Source organism: Antrostomus carolinensis, unplaced genomic scaffold, assembly GCF_000700745.2.
Source record: "Antrostomus carolinensis isolate BGI_N321 unplaced genomic scaffold, ASM70074v2 scaffold3752, whole genome shotgun sequence".
Classification (NCBI taxonomy): Eukaryota; Metazoa; Chordata; class Aves; order Caprimulgiformes; family Caprimulgidae; genus Antrostomus; species Antrostomus carolinensis.
Window position 1 is genome coordinate 22895 of NW_010300024.1, and position 13868 is coordinate 36762.

General features: G+C 52.4%; 1 protein-coding gene across 1 annotated transcript in view; it reads right to left on the reverse strand.

Moving 5' to 3' along the window:
* SGSM1 (small G protein signaling modulator 1) overlaps nucleotides 1-13868 on the reverse strand; it is a 27228-nt gene that overhangs the window by 9130 nt on the left and 4230 nt on the right. Inside the window, exons 3-13 of the mRNA XM_029083747.1 lie at nucleotides 9615-9777; nucleotides 8623-8775; nucleotides 7977-8044; nucleotides 7064-7209; nucleotides 6430-6561; nucleotides 5750-5874; nucleotides 3683-3750; nucleotides 3080-3243; nucleotides 2469-2598; nucleotides 1155-1334; nucleotides 2-101 (exon numbers count right to left, since the gene is read on the reverse strand). Coding sequence (XP_028939580.1) covers nucleotides 2-101; nucleotides 1155-1334; nucleotides 2469-2598; nucleotides 3080-3243; nucleotides 3683-3750; nucleotides 5750-5874; nucleotides 6430-6561; nucleotides 7064-7209; nucleotides 7977-8044; nucleotides 8623-8775; nucleotides 9615-9777 — 1429 coding nt within the window. The remainder of the gene's footprint in view (nucleotide 1; nucleotides 102-1154; nucleotides 1335-2468; nucleotides 2599-3079; nucleotides 3244-3682; nucleotides 3751-5749; nucleotides 5875-6429; nucleotides 6562-7063; nucleotides 7210-7976; nucleotides 8045-8622; nucleotides 8776-9614; nucleotides 9778-13868) is intronic.

The window sequence follows — 13868 nt, forward strand, 5'->3', positions numbered from 1 at the left end:
GGAGCCACTCTGAGAGCAGGAGGAGCAGGAGGACTTGCGGGTGCTGGGCTGCCACATGGGAGGCAGGCCAGCTCCTGGAGTGTCCATCAGGTCCTGGGGCACTATAAGAGGACAGAGAAATGAGCATCAGCTACGGTCTGGCACTGCCCGGGCATCGGGTGAGCCACAGGAGGTCAACAGAGAGTTCTGATTAGCAAAGGCAGCATCCCACACTCCTCCCAAGGAGATTCCAGCAACCAGGTAGGACCCACACCAGGTAATCACAGCACCAGCACTGGTGAGCTCAGGAGAAAGGAAAGGAAACACAGAGCATTAATGAGAGAGTGTGAAACATCTGCTAATTAACTACAGAGCCTCCAGCAAGCTAATCTTAAACTGCTGAGTGCCAACCAGGGCAGAAAACAAACACCCAACCCAGAGAGACTCGAGAGGAGGGGCCACAACAGACCATCACACACATGAGAATAAACATGATCAAAATCAACCATTGTCCCAGGAAGAGTGGATCACTGGAAGGGAAAAGCCCCCATCTCTCAAAGGATCCCATCCATGATTCAGGGAAAGACAAGAGCATCCAAACCACAAAACAGGAGATAAAGATTTTGACAAAGAAATTTAGAGGGACAACAGGAGGAAGCTCTTCATGTTGTCACTTGCTAAATCCCTGCTTCAACTCAGAGGTGCTATTGCAATGGCCTTGGATCCTGCTCAGGTGCCACCTCACACACCATCCAGATGCAGGGGGAGCGGGCAGCCCTGAGAGCCCATGTGGAGCAGCTCAGCTGCTGGCCTGGCCTGGGACAGCCCCTGCCCATCGGTCCTGGGCCTCCCTAGGAAAAAGCTGTCATGATGAAGGTGAACTGTACAGAAAAAGATTAATGAAGAACAATCCTAGTTTCTCCTCACTGGAAATTAAATCCCTTCCAGCTGGGAGAGGGCTTCCTCAGTCACCCTCGGTCTCACTGACTCTCTCTGCTTGTGACAGTGAATAACTGATGCTGGCAAGAAAAAAGTTGAACTATTCCTATTTCCCTCCCACTGAGCAGGTGCTGATGGGTCAATGACGGTCAGCAGTGACAGGGGACATCTCTGCAGGAATTGCCAAGTGACAACACAGGTGAGCAGCAGTACCAGACAAATGACAGCCACGTTACACTGACACCGAGAGGCCCGCAGAGCAGCAAGGGGAGGCCGGGACATGATGGGGGGACTTGGAAACCATTTAGGGATCACCACTGTCTTGCTTGCAGCTGGGGTCCTCGTGATCTTCCCTCTCACAGCAGTGATGGAGATCACAGACGCAAGGAATGGATGAAAATTACCATTAATGGTAACTAGAGACACAGAGAGAGGACAAGGGCACAAATGAAAGGGGAAAAAAGGAAGAATCTGTGGAGAAGAAAGAACAGATGCAGTTCCACCCCCCTCTGAGAAAGTCCACAGGAACCACAGAGACTTTGATGATGCCAGCTGAGGAGATTGCAGCAATTCATTCTACAGAAAATTTGGCCCCCAGCATGGAATTTTAAGGGGTAGATTAAAAGGAAGCTAGAGAAAAGAGCATTTCTATCTGCTATTTTAGCCTCAATCATATTTTTATCTGACTCACTGAACTGTGTTAGTCAGCTAAAGGCAGGGAGAACAGAGTATTATTTTAACTGATGTTATGGAGGGGTCACAGGAGATGTGATTGCCCCCTCCTAGCCTCAGAAATACAGGAACAAGTTTTTGATCAAATTTCATATCTTTTTAAAAAGCACTCCACAAGTCTTCTATTACACTCTTGTTTCTCCCCCTTATAAAGTCATCTACAATGTTCCCAGACATCAAAAAATTGTTCTTAGTATCCCACAGAAGAGTGAGAACAAACATACAGTCACTTCAGCCAAGCACCATGTTCAGATCATTCACAGCCAGGCATTAGGAGAGATTTCTGGTTGGTGACTCTAGCAGCATCTTCTCCCTTGCTCTGTGAGCCAAGTGAAGACACGTGGGTGAAGCCTGGCAGTACAGAGAAGGTGCTGTAACCTCTCTGTGCTGCAGAAGTAATGCTGAAGAAACACAGTCTGATTTAATGCAGCACTTGCCAAGTTGGCCTGGTGATATGAAGAGAAGAATCAGCCCTGGAGGCTTGTGATGGTGAAAAAGGACCCCTAAGGAACACAACCAAAGTGAACTGTACCACTGCAATGATGTGTGAGACTTTTTGTTTCTAACCATTAAGGCAGTCGTGGCCTGTTGTGCAGCTGCACAAACAAAGGACTTGGTAGCAAGTAGAAGATTAGAACAAAAAAATAAAACCCCAACCCATCCATGATGTTGAATAAAAGGCAGTAGTGGTACAAGCAAAGCCGGTTTCTCTGGAACCACGTCCTGGTGAATTGCCAGGTGCCTGTCAGGGCTGTGTCCCCAGCTGCTCAAACACCCCGTGATAACCCATCTCAAACACTCTCTGCCAGTGCACTCACCAAACTCAGCCTGTGTCCCCGGGTAGATTATCCTGAAAACGTAATCTGTGGCTTCATCATCTTCCTTGTCCGACGCAGACTCAGAGGAGCCCTGGGGACTTCGCTTCCTCAGCCTGGGAAACACCTTCCCCTGGGTGAACAAAACCTGCTCTTCACAAGCCGCCCCACGCCCGCCAGCGCTGCCTCGCTTGCCAAACTCCTGCTCAACAAGAACATGTGCTTCATCAGCCCAGACGATGGGCTGGAGCAGCCTCTGGATTGAGCTTTCAACTACACGGTGACTACAGGACCCTGTTTGTGCACAGGGTGGGTATAACCCATGGAGCACAGTCAGGTCCGTGAGAACCAAACCGACCACGCCTCGTGGCCAGCACCCCCACACCACCTCCCTTCTCATTTGCCCAGAAGGGTCTGTTAAGCTGGTCAAGGCCACGAGCTACACCAAACTGCCATATTTCAAGCCCACCTTCCTTGTTTTGAGAGGGGGATTGCTTAAAATACAGCAGAGGGTCCTCCCCACCAGCTCTGCTCTGAGACACTCCACGAGGGAACCCCAGCGAGAACCCGCAGCGCCGTGGGCTCACCAACGAGCCCATTTTCAGGGTGCCTACCTTTCCCCGCTGCGACCAGAGGGGTGGATCCAGCTGCCCATGGGGCAGAAGGCCGTTCTCCAGGCAGGACAGGAACTGAAGTAAGTGCCCTCCTCTGGGGAACCGCAGCGGGGGCCTCTGAATCCCATCCTGGCTCACCAAGACAACTGTGCCACCGCTGTCTACTATTAGCAACAGTGACAACAGAGAGAAGACACACACATGAACGAGGGAAATATTACCAGCCAAAAATGCAGAGGGAACAGGCCAGAAAGCTCAGGGAATCGACCTTCTAGTATGGAATAGAAATCATTTCTTCCTTGTTTGGGTTCTCCCCTAAGTGCATTACAAGCCTGGGGCCCTGAAGAAGGCTTGTCTGGGAGATGGCACCCTGGAAAACCACAGAGCATTGCTCTGCAGGGAGCACTCCCCAGCCAAGCACCGCAGCCAGGAGCTGGTTTAAAGGTTTTCTGAGAAGCATTTACAGAGCAGTGACCACCCAGAGCTCTGGACATCTGCCCTGGAGCTGAATCAAAACATTCCCATGTGGGCAGACCCCGAAAATCTAATGAAGCAAATGTCCAGGTGGTAACACCCCCTAGCAGCCCCCCACTCTGGCCTTACCTTGCTGGTGACAGTGCAAATAGACAATCTCCTCCAGGCGAATTGTCATGGCATAGTCCCAGTACACGCTGGAACAGAGAACGAGAGGAAATCATGAGCTGCAGGGATGAAAGAAGCTCTGCTGCTGTTCCCATCAGCCCCAGGTCCTGCCTCCAGCTATCCTGGTGCCAGGGGAAGCTACAGAAAGGACCAGATCCCAGCAGCAGTGCGACTGCCACAGAGCCAGCCTGAGTCAGTGACAACATCCCTCCAGAACCAGTAACTGTCCCTGCCACTACAGCTCAATCAGGGCAAGTCCAGTCCCACCTGCCCCAGGCTGGTTCTCAACCCTCTCGTTGTTCCCAGACACAGACAATGTGCCCATGGATCCTGGCAAGTGCAGGGAGGGATGTGGAGCCCTGCAGAGCCGAGCACTCTCCCCTGGGCACCCCAGAAAGGACTCCTCACCCTGCCATGGTGCTGGAGAACCCCACGAACCTGGTATGAGCAGCCTGGGAGCCCCAAGGGAACATGCAGGGCAGTCCGAGCCTGGGCTGCTGCTCTGCTGAGCTCCTGTCCCCAAGGGAGGAGGAAATAAACCTTCACAATTTCTGTGTTTTTTCAAAGCTGAAAATAGATTTGGTCTCAGCTGCTTCTGTTTGAGAACTGCACTCCCTCAGCACAGGCACCTCCAGGTGACTGAGCAAATCTAGAAAATGCTGGAGAGCTGCAGGTCGCCAAGCAGGACAGAGGGCCAGAGAGATGCCAGGAGGAAGCTGGGGAAGGGGATCTCACCAGGAGACACATGGCCTCACACAGGGTTTCACTGCTGTGGAGAGCCTAGCAAGAACCCTTCTCTCTGAGGGTGTCAGTGTTTAATAACATCCTACTTCTTTGCAAGAAAGCAAATTTCCAGATTCTGAGCAGCCTTATCTGCCACTTGGCAAAAACAGTGCTTAAAATAAACGGCTCATGAAGGCAGGGAGGGATGGGAAGGGTGGGTACGAGTCACTCCTTGTACATTCATACTTACTTTGCCATCTGACTCCTCTCTTCCTTGGTCACGTCTTGACACTGGGAAGTTTTAGAGCTTAGGCTGATGCCCAAGTCAAGAACTCAGAAAAGTAGTGTAGAGATGAAAATAGCATTTTAAGGGGAGGGTACCAGGCATAACGGAACGGCCCAGGGGCCAAGAAGAAAGGGGAGATGGAAAGAACACAGGTAAACAAAACCCAAAAAACTACAATTGAGAATAAACAAAACTGAGAACAAGTTTTGCTGAAGATGACCTTGACCTTAGGTCAAAGAATCAGTGTCCTAAACACTCCAGCTTTCCTGGAGCGTTTGCTGGTGGAAAGGGATTTTTTCTCAGGGAAATTGGGACCTGCCATGATTTTGCAGTTTGATAGAAGGATTGCAGCTAGCAAGAGAACTGCCAGCAGTCCACAGACAATCCCAGGCAAAGGGCCGTGGCAATACACCCTGCCGAGCAAACTAAGTAGACCTCAGGTCCCCTGGAGGAACAAGCTCCAGGGACTCTGTTAAATCCAAAGGACTTTGAATACCTGCACATCAGACCAGCTGCAGACAGCACCAAAACAGCACTACAAAATGGCACAGGCTGTGTTACAGAGGCACTGTTATCTGGGAACTGCTCACATCCCCTCTCTCTGCAGAAACTCCTCCCCTGTTGATGAGCTCCTCAGCTCCCCAGATTAAAATAACCACAATAAACCCAAAAGCACCGTGTAGTGTGTAGAGAGGGCATTCTCCTGAGGAAATCCCTGAGGGCAATAAATGAAACCACTTTGTGTCTTTCAGGACAAGCACTCCCCAGTTCCCTTGCTGAACACTCCCCAGCAGAGATAGGCAATACCATAACATCTCACACCATCCTGCAGCCCATCTCCCACCACCTCAGGCCTCCTTCCCCATCCCTTCTCCTGCTACAGACCCAAGGATGATTGTTTTCCTCTGCAGTCAGTAGGAAAACTCACTGATGGCCTTGGACAGCAGATCTAAACTCTCTACCTGGGGAACACTTGCCTCCCCTCTGCCCCGTGCTATGGTGAACTGGGGGCCAGTCACCTCTTCTCGTAGTCCAGATCCCCCACGGAGCCATTCATCAGCTGGTTGGGAGTCCACTTCAGTGCCATGATGTCGGCAGTCTGGTGAAGGGACAGATATCCCGGGATTGCCTCCATGTCATCTCGCTTGAGAAGAGAAACACAGGGAGAGAGCAAGCTGGTGACAGCAGGCTGGACAACACCAGAAGCATGAAGCACAATCTCAGGCTACCCTGGGCTGAGCCATGGCCTGGAGCACAGTCCTGGACTGTCACACAGCTCTGCCTGCTGCCCCCGAGCCCACCAACAGTGAGAACCCACAATGGTCCCATAAAATCTCCCAGAAGAGAGAACAGGACACCACCAACTTGGAAAAGGGCTGAGAGCAGGTGCCCAGCTGAGGCAAAATTAAGAGCTCCACCTAAGGAGTTTGCAGTTTATTTATTTGACACCAGTAAGCAGAAAGGGACAGGAGGAACATTCTGTGGCCTCTGGTGAAGAGGAGCCTGTTTCCACTCAGACAGAAGCAGAGCTCTTCCATTCCACGGGGAGGATCCATATCACCAGGACACAGTTCAGTCACTGCCCTTCCAGGTCAAAAAAGAGCCTGTGATTTTTTCCATCAAAGAGCAACTTGGGACAGAATTACCTGGGGGGAGCAGAGCAGCATTTTAAAGGCTAGATGCCCCAGCAGGTACTTACTGGCTGCACCAGGACGTTGTTCTTGCCGTAGAGGAGCGTGGCTCGGGAATTCTGGTGCAAGGACTCCACGTAGTCCCTGGCAGACAGCGATGGCCGGTCATCCATGCTGCCACTCGAATGCCTTTTCTGAATCTGGAAGAGATCCACCTAAAAATGTGAGGTAAGCACAGACACCTCTTGCTTTTAAAAAGCTGCTCTTGAAAGCTCATTCCCTCTTCACTTATACACTTAAAAGACACTGCTAGAAATCTTTCCCTCTGTGTCCTCCAAGAGGATTTGTGGCTCTGGCCAAGCTCGATTCTGTACTTAGAGAAGCCCCAGGAGTGTGCTTTGTTTGCATTAACCAGAGCAGACTTCATCTGCCTTTGCTTTTCATTCACACATGATGTTCTCAAAGGGCAGAGCCCCCGTGATGCAGTGCTGCGTTGGTCCAGCATGCCCGCAGCCTCCACGGCCCCTGTTCCCAGCACTTCTGACTTGAAGGCTTCAAGTAACTGCACTTTTCTACCTTCTCTCAGAGGGCTTCACAGCCCTTTTCAACCTGAGAGCCTCCAGCCGTGGCGAGCGCTGCCTGTGCACCCCGGGAGGGGCACTGTGAAGGGCCATCCCTCCCACCCCAGCCGTCCCCACTCACGCAGAGCGCCGGGCGCTTGGTGGGCGAGTCCTGGCGACAGTGTGAGCTGTGGATCCGGTGCCTCTGAACCAGCTCATCAGCTGAGGGGTCTGTCCAGAAGTGGTCAGCGGTCTTCATCTTCGTGTACTCCAGTGCACAGGGCCCCACTGCACAGAGAAGAAAATCACAAACATAAGGAAGTCATTGGTTTTGTTCTGATGACTGTGGGCACCTCTTGGACCCCCAAAGCCCAGCATCTCCCAAGTAACTAGTGATGGAACAAGAGAAAATGGCCTCAAGTTGTGTCAAGGGAGGCTCAGATTGGATATCAGGAAAAATTCTTTCATTGAAAGGATTCTCAGGCATTGGGAACCTAGGGAAGTGGTGGAGTACCCATCTCTGGAGGGATTTAAAAGCTGGGTAGATGGGGTGCTGAGAGATCTGGTTTAGCAGTGGACAGGTATGGTTGGACTTGATGATCTCAAAGGTCTTTTCCAACCAAACGATTCTATAATCTCAGAGCAGAGGCAGTGGGACAGCATGCAGCAAGCACAAGGCTCAGCACACACTGCTGCATCGTGTAACAGCAGCAGAGAATTGAGAGGGGACAGCCAGCCCGGGCAATAACCCACTGCCAGGCCGGTCACATCCACGCCGAGCCAGCACCACGCTGCTTCCCCAGCCCTGCTGACATCAGCATCACTGCAGCCTGGGCATGAAAAGGGAACCCTCAAGCTCAGACCTTGCACCTCCATCTCTATGCACTGCTCACCACGGGGTCTTCCTATGTGCTCCACAGGTCCACCTGTGCAGGGCTATTCTGTTTTCTGAAGTTCTTACTAGAAAACAACTGCATTTCACATCCCAGATCACAGAACTGGGAACACAGGCTTGGAAAGCAAGCTGTCAAAGTAGGGTGAGAGGAAAGTGTTACCCAATAAAGATGCAAGAATTGGCCCATCCACAGGATCCATCAGGAGAGCTTCTTTCTCATAGTATTTGCTAGAAGAAATAAGAGAGCAGAATGCTGTAGCATTTCAGCCCCCTGGGACTGCACAATGATAAACACAGTGGTTTTAATTAAATCACTGCAATGTCCCTCTCCTTCTCTGCCACTCCTTGATGGTGAGAGGGCAAGAAGCCCTTAATAGACTTTCTGCTAGTGGTGAAATTCCTGGGCAATAGGAATTCCTACTCTATTCCCTCCTGCAGCACACTGCAAGCATCACCATCTCCTAACAAAACATCCCCAGGACTGGAGATGACCCCTCCCCAGCACAGGACACCTCAGCAAGCAGTTTTCAGAAGACAAGGACAATGCACTCCCCAAAAACCCAGCTGTCAGCACAACAAGCGTGGCCTGACTTTATTTCAGGGACTGTATGGTGGCCACCAGCAGCAGGGAATCAGCCAGAGACCCTGTGCTGGGCACAGAACAACACAACTGGTCTGTCCCACCCAGGGATTTCTCTGTCCCACTTGGACACAGCTCAGCCAGCAACACCTCCAGGACCATCAGAAGGGGCAGATGCTGGTAGTGAGTTGGGATGAGCAACTGGTTGGCCTGTGCCAGCACTCACCTGCTGTTTTCTACCAAGTAATGCACGATTTTATCCAAGACCTTTTCAAAGAGGGCTGTGCGGATCCAGAGATGCTTGATGGCTTGAGGAGACAGGTTGGGCAGCTTTGGCATCTTGCGCACGTTCTCTGGGATGCCCTGGACTTGATTTCGGCTTTAGAGACACAAGGCAAAAGACAACATCAGTTGGCTCATCACCGAGTTAGTTCCAGTTGGCTCATCACTGAGCACCACAGGAGCCCAGGGCGCTCATGGTACCTCCTGGGGCACGAGGCTGGGTTCCAGTGGTGCTGACTGTGGTGCCTGGGGGATGCCCAGGGAACCACATGGGGACAGGGCTCTGGAGATTGCTCCCTTCATCTGTTCCACCCCATGCTCCAGAAGGCTCACATCTGCACTTGAAAAGTGACTTCAGGAAATTTGTTTCCTGCATCCTAGAACAAGCCTCTTCCTCAGCAGAGTCCTCCAACCCACACACCTTTTCCACTGGTGCCTGAGGACAGCAGTTCACAAGCAAAGCAGCTTATCTCAGGACAACATAAAGATTCCTGCCCCCAAGAAGCTGCTCCATCCATCTCCCTGGTTCCTGTCCAAGGATGAGTAAGCCACTCTCAAAGAGAAGTTGAATTACTGCAGGTTCAAGCCCTGCACATTGAGGCAGATGAAATTCGGTTCCAGTTGGCTTAGTGCACTGGTCCATAAACTGTAACACTTGAGGAGCAAACATGCTTAGCTGTCCCTGAAGCATGACACAAGGGGCAGAGGAAGTAAGACCTTGTCCGTCCCACCTTAAACCACAACTCACAATCTCCTAGAAAAGCAACCAGTTCAGTCAAGATATCAAAAGCCCAGGACAGGACTCGGCTCCACTGGAAGAGCAATTCCTCCTGCAGAGCCTCAAGTTGGGCACTGTGATCCCTGGCCATGCCCAGACTACAGACCCACACCAAGACACGAGTGACCTGTGGGGTGACAGCAATGCTGGTGCCTTACGCATTCTCAATGAGCTGCTCCAGGTCTTGCACCTTCTTGCAAAGCTCCTCTGCCAGAGGAAAGCTCTTTCCCACCTTCATGAACAGAGCTGCTATCTTGTTGCTGCGCAGGAATCCTGCCGCCCTCCGCTTCAAGCCGTACAAGACACAGGCTTCCACGGCAGCTGCAACAGAGCAAGGTCGTTACTGAAGCAGCAGAGCTCAGAGCTCACGTCACAACAGCTGGTCTCCTGCTGCATCCATGACCCTACTCCACAGCAGAAATGTTTCCCAAGAGGAAACCGGTGCCATGTTCTATTCCTGCCTAAGCAGAGAGGAGATTAGGGAACCCAGATGTCACTTGACCCAAAGCAGCAGACACTGGTGCAGCTTTTCTGCCTGCAGAGCCATCAGCTCTGCTGACTATTTTCCAAAACAGTTTTCCAAAAACAGAAAAAGAAAAAAAATGAGGTTGGTGATGTCTGTTAGAAGTTCAGCTAATCTGAACAAAAGGGTCAGCCTGATGGGAGGGAACAGGAACCATGTGTGTGCCAAGACGTACACACACCAAAGGAGAGCTAACTTGTGCCTGCTAAAGTAGATCCAGAGTCTCCCTAAAATCCCCTGAGAGGGACTAGTCAGGCAGACTAACTTGTCTTGGACTCACCTGGCCAACCAACAGCCTAAAGTGACCTTACTGACTAGTGATGAAATGGGAAGGCGCAGCTTTCGGCCCGCAGAGGTGGTACCTCTGTGCCACCAGCAGTGAGCTGCTGCTGACGTGCCACACTCGCTGCCTGGATCAGGAATTCTCGGAGGCTCATTCACAAACACAGAGCAGGAGAAGGGACCTGGACCGCTGTGCTCACAGCCCTTTGTTCCAAAAACGCCAGGATCCAGCTCTGCTACGTGCTACCCTGAATGCAAACAGATCGATGCCAATGCTGGGGAACCTCAGCACGCACAGAGGCCGCATCCTGCTGCCAGGTCAGCACCGGCACAATTGCTGCTACCAGAGCGGTGGTTTTCCCAGCGGAGGAGCGACCAGCTCGTGGCGTGGCAGTAACCAGGAGCTGCCAAGAGCCCGCTCCTACAGAGTCACTTGGGTTCAGCCTGTGGGAGTGAACAGTTCATCTGTGGTTTAACAGCTTATCCTAGAATCACAGACTGGTTTGGGTCAGAAAGGACCATAAAGATCATCTGGTTCCAACCCCCCTGATGTGGACAGGGCTGCCAACTGCTAGGTCAGGCTGCCCAGGGCCCCATCCAACCTGGCCTTGAGTGCCTCCAGGGATGGGGCATCCACAGCTTCTCTGGGCAACCTGTTCCAGGGCCGCACCACTCTCTGGGTGAAAAATTTCCTCCTAATCCCTCACCTAAATCTCCCCTCTTAGTTTAAAACCATTTCCCCTTGTCCTGTCACTCTCTGCCCATGTCAAAAGTCGTTCTCCCTCCAGTTTACAAGCTCCCTTCAAGCAATGGAAGGCCACAATGAAGTCTCCCTGGAGCTAAGCGTGGCTGTACACACCTGGCTGTGCTCCCCTGGCTAAACAGGTCTGAAACCATTTCAGGTGACCAGTTTGTCTATGAGGCCAGCAGCCCCAGCCAAGCCTGGGACAGAGAGCAGGCTTTCACAGGGTCCTTGGGGAGGGCACTGGACTTGGGGTCCCTCTGCAAGCCCAGCGCACGAGTCCCTCTCCCTTCTCTCCAGTGTGCTCATCAGTCCAGCTACCATCATTAATCAATGGGCTAGATGGAAGGACAGGATGTAAAACTCCTCAGACGATATATTTTAAGGCAGAGAACATCCCCACCCAGCCTTCAGGAAAATGAACTCATCAGACATGCGACAGCTAACAAGCAAGCACGCTGCATCTTCTCCAGCTAGGGTAATTGCTTTGCTATGCAGACAAACAGGCTGACATTCTCCTCGCAGGTTTCTCGTGGATTATAGAGAAACCAAACAACTCACTGAAGTTTTCCCTTCAGTGCAGTCTGAGGGATGGGAACGGGAGATTTCAGCCCTGGCCCCCTGCACTGGGATGGTCCAAGCGAGAAGGAGAAAGCTTGGGAGCGAGAGACAGGCACAGTGCAGGTTTCTAAAGCAGCAGAGGAAACGGGGCAGTTTTTTCATTAAAAAAAATCTCCATGTTCACACAGACATCTTCCTGAAAAACCTAAAGGCAAGAGAAAACCCGTGGCTAAACCACAGGCAACGCCAGAAGCTCAGTCTGGCTTCAGAGACCCTTGGTGGTGACTCAGTTGTCTCCTTACAGCCGGTACGCGGCAGCCGAGTCCCCACGCAAGGCTTTGCCTAACGCCCTGCACCAGGCTGTGCCGAAAGGCAGCGCCAGGGACTCACCAAACCACAGCGAGTGCCCAGAAAGCACCAGCTGCCTGCCCACCCCTGCCAGGCTCCCTGCCCTGTCAGGCAGCGAGCGGGGAGCCGGCGATGACTCCACAGAAAGACACGCACACGTACAGGATCCACTGCCAATTTGTTTGCCAGAGTCCCCTGGGAGGGCTCAGGATGGATGTCTGGTGTCAAACATCAGACTTATTAAACAGGCTGATCAAAGCACTGGAAAATTACACGGACCCACAGTTCTGCAGGCTATTGATCTGGGTCTGACAACAAGCTTTCTGGAGCACCAGCACCTCTCCTTCCCCAGCACCGTGACGGTGCAGAGCCAGCGGTGCTGAGCCTCCCTGCAGCAGCCCAGCAGATGCTGATTCCCCTCTCATTTGGAAAGACATTTTTTCCTCCAGCTGAACAACTCTATGGAGACATTTAAAAAGATGCTTCATGCAGACCCATCAACATCAGCTCCCAGGGCTGAGAGATGCTCTCATTATCTCTGCCCTGATTACTGCCATGCCCGAGTTCACGGCCGAGCAGGCAGGGCAGCATCTGAGGTGCTGTGAGACACGTCCTGCAGTCACAGCAGAAAAGCAACACACTGGAGTCCTGCCCACCCAAGCCACCATTCAGAGCCAGTGGATGGGGACTGAGTTTTTAAACACAGCCCTGCACAAGCCCTCCTGAAGAACAGACATGCTACAAATACCACAGCCCATGCACCCATGGGTTTTCCTACCTGTCCCAGAGGACAATTTGCAGCTGTAAAGTAAGAGCAGAGCAGACCAGACTGCTTCGCGGCTTTGGGACCAAATGCAAGAAGACCCACCCCTTCCCCACACGCACTCAAGTCACCCCACGTCCCTTCTTTCATTTGTCCTGCACTGCAAGTCTGAAATACAAGTGACAGACACAAATATCCCTACGTGCCTGAGGCTGCACCCACTCATGCCCATTTCAGAGTGCCCAGCCATGGAGCAGGCATCTCCCAAAAGCTCAGGCAGGTCTCTGCTGCCAACCGCCCACAGCAGAGCAGCAGGGTCAACCCCAGCCAAGGGGCTCAGGAGGCAGCTGGAAGTGAAACTGCAAGCAGAAAAGACACAGCTTTGTTTTTGGAAGGTAAGGTTATGCTGACGTACAGCTGAACAAGGAAATCACAGCAGCACGTTCAAAACCTGGGGAGAAGCCCCCCCTCTTCACCGAGACTGAGCCAAGGGGGAGGTCTCTGCAGGACCAGACTGCCAGTGTCAGCTCTCTGCTGATGGGGATGGACTCAGCCCCAGCATCTGCTGCCAGCACTGGGCAGGGCACCACCACCCCCTCCTCCAATCTGTATTTTTGGGGATTTCCCTGTTCTCTAGCAGCTGTCTCCAGCTCTTCTCTCTGCAAAGAGACTCTCCCCATCTCTCAGGATGTCACCTACAGCAGTGACACACGGTGCAGGGGCTCTGCACAGCTACACCCAGGCAAGGTGGGAGCTTTGATTCTTGGCAAAAGACTGAAGATATTTCTGAGATCCCGAGAGTGCTCTGGCCTGGCAGAACTCAAACCCAGGTTTTACAGGAAGGCAGTCTCAGCACTGATGTGGACAACAAACCCCTCAGCTCACGCAGGCCCCCAGCCCTGCTCCTGGCTCTCCATCAGCCTCCCAGGGCAGCATGAACGTGGCAGATGCCAACTCGTGTTTGTCTGCTTCAAATCCTTCCCTTGCAGGCAAATCTGGGCAGCCAGGGGCAGCTGCCCTTTCCTGCCAGACCACTGGTTCCACCAGAAGGGGTTTGCGGTACACTGGCTGCGCAGGGGATGAGGAGGGCTGGATGAGAAGGGCTCTGTGAGGAAGGCAGCTCTCTCCCCAGAGAAAAGGGCAGCTCTGCCCAGCCAGAGCCAGGCTTGCAGCACGCTCTGCTTGTCAGGGAA